Source organism: Notamacropus eugenii, chromosome 4 (genome assembly GCF_028372415.1).
Source record: "Notamacropus eugenii isolate mMacEug1 chromosome 4, mMacEug1.pri_v2, whole genome shotgun sequence".
Classification (NCBI taxonomy): domain Eukaryota; kingdom Metazoa; phylum Chordata; class Mammalia; order Diprotodontia; family Macropodidae; genus Notamacropus; species Notamacropus eugenii.
In genome coordinates this window covers 245,268,588-245,284,012 of record NC_092875.1, presented here as the reverse complement: position 1 = coordinate 245,284,012, position 15,425 = coordinate 245,268,588, and the positions used below count along the sequence as shown (strand labels likewise).

Sequence of the window (15,425 nt, the reverse complement as noted above, 5' to 3'; positions counted from 1 at the left end):
GGGCAACTCAGTAGCCAAATAGGAAATACAACTAGAAGTCAGTGACACTGTCACATAAAAAAAAAAAAATACAACTTTCCTTTTATCTATACTCCTATAACCTAATTATTTAAGGATAGTGTTTCTAGTATGAAAACAAGGTATGTCACACATGAAATGCTTTTAGGACTTCTAGATATAATGTAGAACTAATTCTCTGTTCTCTTTCCTCTAACTAATAAAAAATGACCACCAACTTTTCCAGATCATTGCATCACACATTTTGGCCACTAGTCAATATGTCTTTCACATTATCAGGCCTAAGTCTTTACCAAATGTATGCTGGGAAAAGCCTATGGAAAGTCTCTGTCATAAATAGGAATACATTTTCCATCTCTTCATTCCTTAATTTACATCCTACCTGAGAATCCCTGTCCCAGCCCAGCTTAAACACCCATGTCTTTATGTAGTAACAGGGATGGGCAAGTCTCACCTGGGATGCAGGGCTGATGTCCATGTATTGGTGGCACTGTTCGCAGTGATGGAACGTGTTGTAAGCAGCGTACTTGGTCAGCATCATGGAGACGGTTTCTCGTTTCCTGGACTCATCAAGTTTGGCATCCTTTTTTGCTTCTATACACAAAGGAGGGGGAAAATCTACCCTATGATTCATTCACAAGACCTGAATACACGTGGGGAAAAGAGCCCACTCCTGAGTTTTAACTAGCTGAGAAAGGGTTCTTTCCCACAACTAGGGGCTTGAGCTATAGTTTTGAAAATCAAAACTTCTGATTTATTAATGAGTGAGAAAGAGACCAAGAGGGAAGGAAGGAAGAAAGGGGGGCGGAATGAGCTAATAAAGGGAGAGAGATCTCATCTAATAGAGTACACACAAAGATGTAGATACAGACACACACACACAGACACTCACACAGTCTCCATAGGCTGTTCTTAGGGATCAGCTTGTTCCAGGAGACTAATTCCTGAGACTCTCTGGAACATTTAGCACTGGAAAGTATGACTCAATTTGCACTAACCTTGCTTGATTCCAGCCAACTTTTCAGTGAACACTGGACTCATTAGATTGTACTTGGGATCATGTACACTGACATCAAAAGGCATTTTGCCAAAGTTCTCAATGTCAGGCCAGGGATCCCTCTCCGACAGAGTGATCTCACTGTTCTCACTGTGACCTAAAGCAGAGATCAGACAGAGATGTGAGACTTTGTGCAAATCAGGAAGGAAGAAAAATCATAAAAAGCAAAGGTTGAAGAGGTCCGAGACATTTCAGAAAAATGGGGGACCTTCTGCTGTCACAGGGTAGGAAAAATCATAATAAGGTTGTCAGATTTGTGCACTGGAAAATGCAGCCCTATTAGGCAGCTTTTGAGCTTTTGTTACTCACTCGATTTAGAAACCCAGAAATCTGTGGAATCAACTCCTAAATCTAGAATTGCCCGGATCAATCAGCACACAGTTCCTATAGGCACAATACTGCTTGGCAGTCAGCTTCTAACTGTGCAGTTGAATTTTCCCAATATCTTAGCCTTCTACCACCAAACAATATCTCACCGCTGAGACATTCTGAGCTTTCAGCTTTACCAGGTTAGAACTGCACATGTACAGAATCTTTCAAATTTAGTGTCTTCTCAATTTTAAAATTCATGTGGGTCATCAAAATGCACATGTACTAATGCCCCCCAAAATTTCTTCAGTTCAGAATGGAATGCTGGAATCAAATAAAATTTCCAAGCACGAACAAGTAATTTATATTGACTTTCAATGACAGAGAAAATGAGCAAAAATCTTCCAAAAAAGCCCAACTGCAGGAATCCCTTTGCCCTGTAGAGTAACATTATCTATTCATCTGAGAACACTACCGCAGGAATATTTCAGCATGTCTTTTCAGAAGTCAATTATATCAATCCTAATCCAGGGGGAACTCATAAAATAAACTGGCCAAACAGAATCATTTACTAAAAAGCCCTACATTTTTCTCTTCAGTCTTGATTCATAGCTCAATTGTCTTAAAAGTCATTATTGTAGATTAAAGTCCCAAATGGTTATGACGTGATACAGAAATCACCACTAATACCCTATTCGATCTGGTGTCACACTGTGCTAAGGACATGGTTTGGGGTTCTCAAAGGTTATTCCTGAGGGACAAAAGGTTAGCCAGGTCCAACCATCAAGTGATACAGGCCAGTGGTGGACTGTATGATTTGTTAAAGGTCTACCAGGGGTGAGGAACCTGTGTTCTTGAGGTCACATGTGGCCTTCTAGGACCTTGGGTGCAGTCTTTTGATGGTGTCCAACTTTAATAGGGGGATATGTTATGTGAAGTTTGGATTCAGTCAATGGGATGCATTTGAGGACCTAGCGGGCCACATGTGACCTTGAAGCCACAGGTTCCCCACCCCTGGATCTATATTGGAGCTGAATTCACAAGTCTTCCCTATTGTAGCTACATCCCACTAGGGATGGACTCAGGGGGGGTGCTGGAAAATGTTTAACAAATGGTTTTCTGTAAAATTAAAAAATTTTTAAAAGCCTGCATAACATTTTAAAGTTTAATCTACATTATCAAAAATTTCTCTGTTACTTTCATAAGTCTAGACAACTTAGCAAGACAATAAATCAAACCCCAACTGAAGCATTTGTCAATTTCCAAGGTACAAATGCTCACACGGAAAATTTTTAACAATCAGCTCTCCTAAGCTAATAGGAGTGGGCTCCAGTGTGCCTAGCTAGAAGCATCTGATCTGTTTCTGGGTGTAGGCAGGACAGGATATCTATCATTCCTCCCTGGTACCCATCTCTTTGTTAGACTCACGACAAAAGGAGCAAGGTGCTTAAACTTTGGAGTGAAAAAAGAGAAACCAAACTGGAAAGGAGACATGGACAGTTAAAGTTCTACTCACTGAACTTTTTTCTCGTCGCCCAATGAGAAAGGTGCTTACCTATTTTACAGGGTTGAAAGCAAAGCACTTTATAAATCTTAAAGTTCTATGTAAACTTGAGTTATTATTATTACTGGCAACCAGAGTCTTCTGCTTCACTACTGCCCTCATTGAGCACTGTTCCCTCTATCTTACTGGAAATAAGGAAATGATTTTAAATTCCAGTTTCCTTAGCCATTTAATTGTCTTGTTAATGGAAACAGAGAGAAAGCCCCCAAGAGACAGAGGCTGACTGAAGACAAGACTACATTCTGGCTACCTGGGCCACCCAGTATGAGAACATGACAACGTTAAACTTCAGGATATCCCACTAGCCTCAGTTCTTTCATACCCTCTTTGCCATCTGCCTTGGCGGTATAGTCTAAAGGCCCTTTCCACTTTCCCTGCAGCACACACTTCAATGTGGGTCATCTCCCCCACTTTTGGAAGCAGGGCCCAGCTCACTTCTCTCTATCTTTATGGCTTAGCACAGTACTTGGCACATAGCCGAGGGCTAACCACATGCTTTTCCATTCGTTCACTCAGCAAATAGTTACTAGGCACCTATTAAATTCACCCAGCATGATGCCTGCTGGGGATACAAAAGAAGCCTTCAAAAGGCTTTTTACAAACGAAATACCTGACGATGACAGAAACATGGGACAATTTAATTTTCTCTGTAATTCATACCCTCCCTTCCCCTTTCCCTCCTACATTTTACCTCACAAAAAGGCATTTGAGAATTCTTGTCCCACACTTACTAATATTAATCTCTTCCTCATCATAGACATCGACCTCCAGTAACCTGATGAGCATGCGGAAGAGAATCCTGAGGAACTGTAGATATGAGCCAGTCTTTCCCACCTGATGGAAACATTTTGAGGCAGGAGAAGAAAACAGAATGCAAAGAGTGAAAAAATTGAACATTTCATTAATAATAAATAAACGTTACATTAGTAAAAAAAAAAATGCATCAGCTACTTGTAACTCAGAAAGGGACAGACTAGGGATGCTATTTCTTTTCTTTATTTTCTAAACACATAAAAATGTACCTTTATTAAAAAGAATAAAATCATATAAAAGTAAATACAAAATTTGGTAAAAAATTTTCATAATCATTTTCAACATTTCCTATTGGTAAAATTGATGGTATATTAGAATTATAGAATTTAGAATTGGAAGACACATCAGAGATCATCTATTACAGTAAGTAGGTGTACTTGTGGAAGATCTTGAGTTCAAATCTGACCTCAAATACTTAACAGCTGTGCCACACTGGGCAAGTCACTTAACCTCTGTTTGTCTCAGTTTACTCGTTTTACAGATGAAAATAATAATAGCACCTACTTGATAGCTACATAATAATAGTCTGTCATTATGAGTATGAAATGAATTAACATTCATAAAGCATTTTATAAACCTTAAAGTTCTCTATAAATGCCAGCTATTATTCACATTATTGCTGCTAATAATAAACTGAAACAAGGATAGTTTTTATAGTGTCCCCAACTACAGGTTTTTAACTTTTTGCTTCAATATCTAGAGTGACAAGGAATTCATGAGCTCCCAAAGCAGCCTGCTCCCTTCCTGACCATCTCTAAGCATCGGGAAGTCTGTCCTTTCACAGAGCTGACATCTGCCTCCGCAGAACTGTTACCCACGGTTCTGTCCTCAAGGGCCAGGCAGAACAAGTTGTGTCCCTACTTATTTTTTTAATTAATGACTTATTCTAAGTTTTATATTAAACATGAACACATTCAATTAGAATTGCTTTACAGATATTAACATTTACATAAATGGTTTCAGTGTACATCATATTACAACTTTATAATTATTCTCTCTACGTCTCCAATTCATTCTTGGTCTATTCATTCATTCTCATTCATTTTTTCCTCTTTTATTTTTTATTTGCTGTATTTATTTTTTAAAGAGGTACAAGGTGGCTCAGTGAATACAGCATTGGGCCTGGAGTCAGGAATACCTGAGTTTAAACCTAGCCTCAGGCACTCACTAGCTGTGAGCAAGTCACTTAACCTGTTTGCCTCAATTTCTTCATCTGTAAAATGAGGATAATAATAGTACCTACCTCTCATTTTATCCTTGATGTGAGGATAAAATGAGATAACCTATATAAAGGGCTTTGCAAACATTAAAATGATTATTATTAGCTATTTTATCATATGTGGTCTATTCTGCTTTGGATTGTTTTCTTAAAGGGCTTTTCACATTTTTTATATTGCTCATAGTGGTCAATTTTAATTGCATTATAATTTTCCATAACATTAATGTATCACAATTTATTTAATTTCCCTATTGGAAACTTCCTACCAGGCATACGTAGGCTGCTTCTAGTTTTGGGGGCAGGGTTTGCAATAAGAAATAATGGTACTATAAAAAATCTTTGAAGAGAGAGCTCTGTTTGGTTTCTTTTAGAATGCTCTTGGCTTATTTCCAACCCTTGAATTACTGGGCAGCCCTTATTCTTTAGGTCATCCCTTAGGCCACTCCTAGATGATCCTGTCCTATAATTCCCGCTCTGAAGCATCTGTGTCCCCTTCTTCTAGATCACTCTAGCCAGGATCCATATAGAAGGCTTTGGATAGAGGCCACTTACCTGTGGGGGCCCTGTGAGCAGCAGCCTGCGGGGATGGAAGCTCCGGGGACTAGTGGCATCCCCTTGGTTGCTGTAGTCAGCATGATGCTGCCGGGCAGCTGTCCACTGGCGGTAGTAGAGGGACTGCTCCTCACTGGTCATATCCTTGTGCAGAAAGGGTCTTAAAGAGCTCACCCATGACACATCTGCATGGGGAAGGAGGGAAGAAGAGGAAGGCAATTGTCCACTCTTCTGAGAGCCCAGGAGGCAGTAGGCAGCTTTGGACAGTATCACAATACGTGGAAGGGACACATGCAAACCCTTGCAGCCTTTGGTGGGTTGTCCTGACCACTGGAAAGTCCGGGATGTGGAGGAGGAAGAGGAAGGCTTGGATGTGGTACTGCTTGCCATCTGATGGCCCAGGGAATCACACTCTTGCTTCAAGGGTTCCCCCGAAGGGGGTTCTGGAGAGACCCCTTCATCAAGCCTTGAGCTGTTGGATGCATTTTGGAAGCTTTGCTTCTGGGCTGCACAAGACGAGCTCACTCCATTCTCTGTTATGGAACCTAAAAGAGGAAAACAAACCACCTGATACCCACCCACCTAGGATACTCAGTAGAGGAGGAATACCCAACATTCCCGAGCATGAAGAAGACCATACCCCATAAGTCAATGTCAGCTGACAGCTGTGCCAGTGGGAAGGATTCTGTTTCAAGTTCATCTTCAAAGCTACTCACTCAGAATCCTTGTGTCTCTCATGGCCTACATGGAGTCTACATGAATAATACCAACAAGCTAGAGCATTTTCCTGGCCAAAGGAGGCTGAGTGGAGAATACTGTTGGCTTTTCAATTCCTGGCTGAGAGTGAGCAAAGTGCTACCACAACTAAAGAGAGTAGTGGTTTCCACACTTTTTGGTCCCTAAACCAACTCGGGTGGGGCAGAAGACCTCAGGGATCATTAACTTACAGCTAATACCAAAAAATACCAACTGCTATAAAAGAACAGTAGTGTTTTTGATGAGGAATGTAATTGAAAGTAGACCACTAATATAGATCAAATTCTGTTAACATTACATTACAAGCATTTGTACTAGAGACCAGCCTGCAGATCCCTGGGGGACCCTTATAAACCATCAGTAATGGACTTCACTACCTCAGAAAGGATCCTCTGACTCAGTTGCTCTCCCCAATACATTTGATCAGCCAGTCTTTGTGCAGAGAGGTCTAACTAAGGGGGCAGTTGGGAGAGGGAAATCCTTCAGCAGCTCTATCACCCCCTCTAGAGAACAGAATGAGGGCAAGGACTAAGAGAGTCAAGAAAAAGGCTAACTACAAACAACCCATGCTGAGCTGGCCTACTTAGAACCACCACTTTGTAGTATATTGGGTGAAGGAAGGAAAAAATAACGCTAACACCATAGGTGGGTTAATATTTGTTACTGAATACAGCCACAGCGTGCAAGGACTGCTTCTGACAGACTTAGCCCTTCACAGCAATGTAAGGACCTAAACGTTCCCAAAGGACTCGATGCAAAATGCCATGCACATCCAGAGAAAGAACTATGGAGTCAGAATGCAGAATGAAGCAGACTATTTTCTCTTTTGTTATGTTTTGTTTTGGTTTTTCTCATGGTTTCTCCCATTTGTTTTAATTCTTCTACGCAACATGATTAATGTGAAAATGTGTTTAATAGGAAAGTATGTGTAGACCCATATAAGATTGCATGCCATCTTGGAGAGGGTAGGGGAGAAAATTTAAAACATGGAAGTGATTGCTGAAAACAAATAAATTAATAATAAAAAAGAAAAAAAAAAGATTTGTTACTGAAGTAGCGAGCCAAGTCATTCCAGCAAATGAGCACAAGCTCGAAGCCCCTGGGACTAGAAGGAATTTGGCATCACCCTACCGTAACAACCAACATAATATTTTCAATACTTCTTGATACTTTTAAGGGTTAGGGGAAATTGTGAAAATGGATGAGAATTCCTTTGGCTGGCTGACAGGTTTTTCATGAAATGCTCTGTTGTTGTTTTCCACTAACCCTGCTGCAAGAGGTTACCGAAGGCAAGCAAGATCTATCCCTCTCTGCTCTGTAGTCCCAGCTAAATAAACAGCCCTCCATAAGCCTTCATATCCTCTGTCTCTTTCCCTGGAGAATTCCTCCTAAGGAAAGAGATACAAGAGATGAACCAAACTACCAACCTGAAGTTCCAGTAACCGCACTACTGTTGCTCTGGGGTCTCTCCAAATCAATCAGCAGCTCATCAGAGTCGTTTTCACTGATGCTGGTTCTCTCGTGCTCCTTCTCACTAAGATCCAGGGCAACAATGGGTCCTCGAATGACTTCCTTGGAGACATAGCAACATGCCAGGCCCACCTCCTGTTCTAAGGCAGTTCGAGTTAAATAGCTCGAGTCAATTAACCGGAGGTCACAGTACTTCAAGGACCTGTAAAAAAAAAAATTGTGTTCTTTTTCTGAACTTTGCATTTTGAATGGGAACCACTATGTGCACGTTTGTTTATTTGCAAGAGGTATTCCTTATGTGTACTGGCTCTGGTGTGGGCCATGCATTATTTCTGTTTCCATCCCCTCTTTACCACCAACAATGATACTTCCCATATTCACAAAACAGCAGCTGAAGAGCAGGACTGCTCATGGCGATTACTGGAGGGGCACGAGGTTACTGCTCCAGCAGTATGGCTTTCTAGGCCTGCTCTGACCCAGGGAGGCAGGGACTCTTTCTGTAGCTGTCTTTGATTATGGTTTCCTTCCCCTGAAGCTGACGAGTGACAAGGGGATGTGGTGGAGAGGCTCTCTCTCTATGATACTTAAACATTTTGCCAAATAATTCACGAATGGACAGTTGACAAATTTTCTAAACAACCTATGAGGTTTTACTTACAAAGGTAACAAGGTCTCTATCCAAGAACAGATGTTTCTAAAGCAAAATGTTTTGTGTTACATATTTGGGTCAACAGTAATAGAGCTAACAGATCAACAGGATACATTATTTCAGTCACTCATAAAAAGGGGTATTTTTTTTCCAGTAATAGGCAGTACCCACTTGTAGCACTTGGCCTCCCCATATGGTTGTCTCCTCTAACCCTGTGGATTTTTCTAAAACTAAGGTACCTTCTTTTATCAAGGTAGCAATTTCCAGACCAGCCAGATGACAGAATATCAGACAGTATTTCCTGCACCCCTACAGAACTGTGATGTAAACACCGACATAGAATGGAATGGCAGCCATGACTATGATATACACACACACATACATACACACATATAATACCATATAAATATATATGTATATAACCATATATATACATATACGTGTGTGTGTGTATAAAAGCATGTAAGTTATGGTTTATATAACCCATCTTGGCCTTAATGTCTCTCTCTCTGAATGACTGGTGGAAGGTGACAAGTGGTTGTTTAAATAGTACCTCGGAAAAGATTCTCCAAGTGGGTCTTTTCCAGTTAATATTACAATACAAGGTAGACCTTCTAAATCCTGATAGGTCCGAGGGATCCACTCTTCTTGTTCATTTCCTCTCCAACTCTGCAGAAAGAAATCCATTTAATAAAATTAAACTGCTCCTATTTCAGGGTCCATCTTCACATAGATCTGTGGAACTAAATTCTAGAAGAGACTACAACCCCAAAGGAATCCCAGCCCAGTTCAGTAGATGAATAGGAGAGATCAAGGATTCTTAACCTGGAGTCTATGAACTTTTAAATATTTTGATAACTGTATTCTAATATAACTGGTTTTCCTTATAATCATATATTTTATGCATTTAAAAACATTACTCTGAAGAGTTCATTCATGGACTTAAGAACCCCTGGAGTACAGGGACGCATTATTCCCCAAAGGAGTGCAGACTGAGTCAGTTCAAGGCAGAATGTGACTTGTAGTTTTCATCCCAATTTCTAACACTGAATTACAACTAACAGGAAATAGTTGTGAGGACCAGATGAAATCACGTGTTTAAAGCACTTTGCAAATCTTGAAGAATGAAACAAGCATCATCTATCATTATTTTATAGTGATATGAAACATCATGAAATGTGTAATATTATACATTTTTTGGTCATCTGATCTGACAATGAAAATGATCCAAAGACTCTCTTTACAGATAAAAACCCTGGAGTTTTTATCTAAAAAAGTTTTCCTTGCTTTCTGGGATGCACTCTGGACTCTCGAGACAGAAGCTCACTCTGTTCCTGGTCTTCACCCACTGGAAGTACCTTGAACCCATCCCTCTGGCCAATTTCTTTCAAAATCTCCATGTTATGAAGGATGCCTGGGCCAGCCATGTCTTCATTCTTCTCCAGGCTATGCTCCTGTCTCCTCCAGACTTTCTCTACAACGCCTTTCTTTCTTTCTCTCTCTTTTTTTCCTTCTTTTCTTCTCTTCTTTCCTCTCTTTTTTTCTCTCTTTCTTCCCCAAAACCCTAAACCTAGTGCACTCTGAGGCCCATAGACTGGACAACAATAGGTCCCTGCCCAAGCTCCACTTAAGGAGTGTTTTCTGGACCCTCCTGGCTTAATAGTGATTATCAGTAGTAACTGTTGCTCTTTCTCTCCCCGTCTGATTTAGTTACTTTTTTCTTTTGCTCATTAAAGAGGCCATTTCCTGACTACTTCTTAAAGAAGCCTGTTCACTGGAGGGGTGTTACCTCACTCTAAGTCACTACCTGAATAGACCTTAGCCTAAAGGGGCCACGGTCTCCTACTATATCCTGGGCTGTCTCCACTCATTCTAATGAATATCTGGTCACTGGATTCAGGTGGCTCTGGAGGAGAAGTGAGGCTGGTGACCTGCACAGCCCTCCCTCACTCAAAACAAAGTCAAGTGCAAGTCATGTCATCATTTCTCTGATGGCATGGTCTTCTTTGAAAATGAAGGACAAACATAGCAACAATGCCTCTGCACTGGGTACCTTTATCTCTTCCTTCACTATTCCCAATTTTACAATTCCCTTTTATTTTATTTTTATGTCTCTCCCCATCAGAATGTAAGCTCCTTGAAGACAGACAGAGTCTTGTTTTTTTTTTCTTGTATTTGGTATTCCCAATGCTTAGCACAGTGCCTAGCACTTAGTAATCCCAATAAATAAATGCCTACGGACTTGATCAAAAAGACAGCTTTATAAATAAATGATGAATTAGTAAACTTTATTTAAATAGATACTACTTTCTCTAAGAAAACTAATCACCAAATAAATATTACTTAGAAACTGACTCTTTTTCATGTCTGCTTTATTTTATTTTAGCAGTTTAAAAACTATAAATTGTTATGTTTACTTTAAAGCAACTAACATAAATAATTACTGACTTGGGGTCTTCAAACTTACTAGCCTTTCCAAAAGGTTATTTTCTAAAAGACTGAAAATATAAACCTCCTTAAAGATGTCCAAATGAGATAATCATGTTACTTCCATTTTAGTGTCTACTATGCTATAAAAAATTCACTCTCTTGAATAACTACAATTACTATTATTTTAAAATAAAATTCCTAAGACTTTTTGTTTATGTTACCATTAAGGGTTTATACAACAAGAGTTAGACTTGGCTTAGAGATTATTATTGTTCAGTTGTGTCCGACTCAAGACTCTATGGATCACAGCCAATACTGTCCATGGGATTTTCTTGGCAAAGATACTGGAATGGTTTGCCGTTTCCTTCTCCAGTAGATTGAGGCAAACAGAGGTCAAGTGACTTGCCCATGGTCACACAGTAAGTGTGTGAGGCCAGACTTGAACTCAAATCTTCCTGACTCCAGGCCCAGCACTCTATCCACTAAGCCTTCTAGATGATTCTAAGGTTTAATGGCACTGATAGTCAAAAGTGAAACCCAATGATCAGGGCATAAAGAACCAGGGATTAATGAAAATACAGTTACGCATTCAGAATACTAACATACTCAAAAATAATCAGAGGATGCCATATAAAAACCAAAATTTTAAAAAGCCCCTGGAAAATTATGATAGAGAATGGGAGATAGTCATCTGCTTATGTCCTCATAAAGAGTGCAGGCCTAATGAAAGAAAACTAATCTTCAGAAATATACCCACAATTCTTTCAATTTGAAATTGGCGACAGAGAAACCTGAACCACAGGCATATTTTAAGGCAGAAGAAAAGCATGGCACAATTTTTTCACCTATCACTTGGAGTTGACTATTCTGAGTAATTAGATCTAAGTTTAAAAGGCTTGTGGTATCTTAAAATTCATTTCATCAGAAAGAAAAAATAAAACTGCATTAAGAAAAAGATGCTTCAGGAAAATGTCCTTCCCTACACACTTGCCACACGAAGGGGAACGCAATCATTCCCTCATTTGACTGATGCACATTAGCTGAATCACCCTGTTGAGAAGATTCTCTGAAAGAGAATGATACTTACTGTTCATTACTTTCCTTTTTTTCTTTTTAAGCACTTCAAGGTTTATTTTGGTGCTGATTGCTCATTACTTTCCTATTATCTATAGAATTTGAATAGCCTCTCCTGGGAACCTCATTAGTCTACTCTACTGCCAAGTACTCTGAAATCAGGTCACGATGGTGGGATGACAGTGGTTATGCTGAACGGCTACAAGAAGTTTTATCTTCAAGTTATTTTTGATAAAAGTAACAAACGTCATTTACAACCTTGGTTGGTAGCATTCCAATCACAAAAAGATATTTTTTTCTTTTACAAAGTTATTTGCCTAGATATCTCTACCAACTGATCGTGGGTTCAGAATGACATTACTTCCCAAAAGACTTTTAAACATTAAAATCTTGTCAGTTTTATTAAGGTCAGAGCAGTGTGGCTAAATGTTTAGTCCAGGAATGACCCTGAAGTTCAGTTTCAAAGCAGCCTACTTTATTTTAATGCCTTCCTCTGCCCTTCTGAAGAAATTTCTTTCCCTTCCTCTCTCTATCCACCTACACCTCCTTTTGAATTTCTTTCGAATTTGAGGCAAACTACAAATTGAACAAAATGTAAAATAGGACAGGTAGAAATAGAACTGAGACAGTGTACTGGAAACAGAGATAGCAGACAATTAGGTGGACCTACTTCTGCCACTAAAAGGGAAGGGGAATGGTAAAGAAATAAATGAGTAAATGGGGGATTATTTGGCAGGGCTGCTATATATTCCCGTCTATGGTATGAGCATCTTATAATATTTTCACATAGTCACTTCCCCAACTGCTAAAAGAAGAGATTACAAATAGGGTCTTGATATGGACTGGTAATTTTGAGATTTTTAAGACATTTTGACACAGGGAGGTTGGGTTGCGTCCTCATGCAAACCATACAAAACTACCATGCAGAGTCAAGGGATCCCTAGGGCTATCCTGGAGAACTATGTGGAATACTATGCAAGAACCAAACATCAAGACCAAGGTTGAAAGCAATTATCCAAAGATATTCCAGCAGTTTTGGACTATGCCAGGAAGTATCCCTTGATTGGGTGAGTCTGGATGGTCTACTGATTCCACATGGGGTGGTCTGGTCCTGGTTTAGGCTGGTCTGAACCATTTGGAAGGTTCACTTAGGTTCACAATCTGAGTCATTTGGATCCTTTGAGCCCAACCCCTTTATGACATTTGTAGCAACAAGTAATTGTACAAATTCCACTTCAGTATCTCTGATGACAGGAGAAGCAGATTGAATCTGGACCCTGAGACTTTTTCTAATTAAAAAAAAAAAGACCTCATTGGGACTGAAACAAACTATGTAGCTGTCCAGTTTGAAGTTCTGGATTGAGAGGTGTTATTAAATTTATATCCCTGGAGCTTTGCAATTAAACAGGATGTTGGTTAGAGGGTTCCACAGCCAACAGATGCCTTAAAGGACAGAATCTGTTCTACTATAGCCTTTAAAGGCCCTTCACTTTTATTTTATTTTTGTTAGGGCAAAAAAATAGCTCAATATGGTGATTTTAATTTTCTCCTAAGGGACTCTGAACCAGTGACTGGGAGTATAAGTATGCTACCCAAGTTAGCACAGTGATAAAGAAAGGATAACTAAAACAGAACAAGGACTTATGAGAAAACCCCAAAAATACATGTAGTCTGAGTTCTCACCCTTCTGCAGTAAGAGGGCATGGCGAGCACAAAGGAATTAGAGTTATCTGACTGAATTCCTTCACCTTTCCCATTTTGTTAGCAATGTAAAATATACATTATATGTCTCATTCGACAACGATTTATCAGGTGTTACCCTGTACAATATACTTACTTGGTACCTTTAAATGTAGCTAGGTGGTGAAGTGGTTAGAGCATTGAGCCTGAAGTCAGGAAGACTGATCTTCCTGAGTTCAAATCTGGCCTCAGATACTTCCTAGTTGTGTGATCCTGAGCAAGTCACTTAACCCCATTTGCCTCAGTTCCCTCATTTACAAAAATGAGTTAGAGAAGGAAATGGCAAACCACTGCCAAGAAACTCCAAATAGGGTCACAAAGAGTCAGAAATGACTGAACAACACCCACAATCTTCAAGTGCAGACCTCCAAATAGCCAATGGGACAGATAATAAGTGCCATAAGGTACCATTCCTTTAAAATGGGGATCTAAATATCCTACCACTCCTGTGATCTGAGGTTCTGTGAGTACCTACAACAACCTTAGAACTTAGAAAAATACAAGAAAAAAATGCTATGAAGAATAAGAAGGGTGTCTTAAATTTCCCTGTTATTCATTCCATGAAACCAATGTCACTTGCTAAAATCTCGTCATAATTGTGAATGTGTCGTATTACTACAAAAATTAGGGGGAGATGCAATATTTATCCATAAAATTTCATACCTCACGGCTGAATAAGACTATACTGATTTTAATAAAAGACAAGAGTTTCTACCTCTTGGCAGAGTTTGTTATGATCTCAGTGGTTCGTCAACCTGACACCAGCCACTGCACAGAAGAAAATTAATGAATGGGTTCTATTTTAGATGGGCCCCTCTGATGCTGAAGAGAAGGAAATCTACCTTACTTATGACAAAACAGATGGCTATGTGTTATACTCATCTGGAACAAAGTCAGCAAATATTAAACCCAAAGTGACCATTTCCTTTCTGTACCTGTAGTTGGAGAGAATGAATATCAACAAGAGATGCTAAAAAGAGACCTTAGCTTTAGAGCCAGAGAGGCCCCTGGAAGTTATATAGACCAATCTCTTTATTTATTTTACAGATGAGGAAAAGGATTGCCCATGGTCATACAAACAGTAAGTGGTAGAATTAGGATCTGAATCCTCACCTTGACTCTAAATCTGATGCTTTCAGTTGTAGAACACCATTTCCCTTTGGTTATTGGGGAAACAGATAATCTGAAAGACAGCTGGTGGAAGACAGGGATTCCTGAATCAGAGGTTGGGGGTAAAATCAGGCAAACTTAAGACTAATCAAAGGGAGGACTCTTTAAGCCTCTGAGACAGAAAGGGAAGATGAAGGGATAGGTGAAGATAGGAAGACTCTGAATCCTGGAAGTTCAGTATAGTGGACTCTCTCCTTAGAGGCAGCTAGGTGGTGCTGCAGTGATGGACCTGAGGTCAGAAAGGCAGGAATTCATATGCTGCCCTGGTGACTTACTATGTGACCCTGGGAAAGTCACTTAGCATCTACCTCAACGCAATATTCTGAGGGTCAGAGGAAATAACATATGTTAAGTGCTTTGTAAATGTTGAAACACTATATAAATGCTAGCCAGCTGTAGTAGTAGTGGTGGTGGTGGTGGTAGTGGTGGTGATGGTAGTAGTAGTGGTGGTGATGGTGGTGGTGGTGGTAGTAGTGGTGGTGGTGGTGGTGGTGGTGGGGGTGGTGGTGGTGGTGGTGGGGGTGGTGGTGGTGGTGGTGGGGGTGGTGGTAGTGGTGGTGGTGGTGGTGGTGGTAGTGGTGGTAGTAGTGGTGGCAGGGGTAGT

The 15,425-nt window shown here is 40.0% G+C and overlaps 1 protein-coding gene across 4 annotated transcripts in view; it reads right to left on the bottom strand.

Annotated features, from left to right (window-relative positions):
- The window catches only part of GREB1L (GREB1 like retinoic acid receptor coactivator), a 195,218-nt gene that overhangs the window by 17,231 nt on the left and 162,562 nt on the right, over positions 1-15,425 (bottom strand). For all 4 annotated transcript variants that reach the window (XM_072604358.1, XM_072604360.1, XM_072604359.1 and 1 more), the window contains 6 exons: positions 8,961-9,076; positions 7,716-7,960; positions 5,533-6,077; positions 3,680-3,782; positions 1,017-1,172; positions 473-612 (listed from right to left, as the gene is read on the bottom strand). In XM_072604358.1, the coding sequence (XP_072460459.1) occupies positions 473-612; positions 1,017-1,172; positions 3,680-3,782; positions 5,533-6,077; positions 7,716-7,960; positions 8,961-9,076 (1,305 nt within the window). The remainder of the gene's footprint in view (positions 1-472; positions 613-1,016; positions 1,173-3,679; positions 3,783-5,532; positions 6,078-7,715; positions 7,961-8,960; positions 9,077-15,425) is intronic.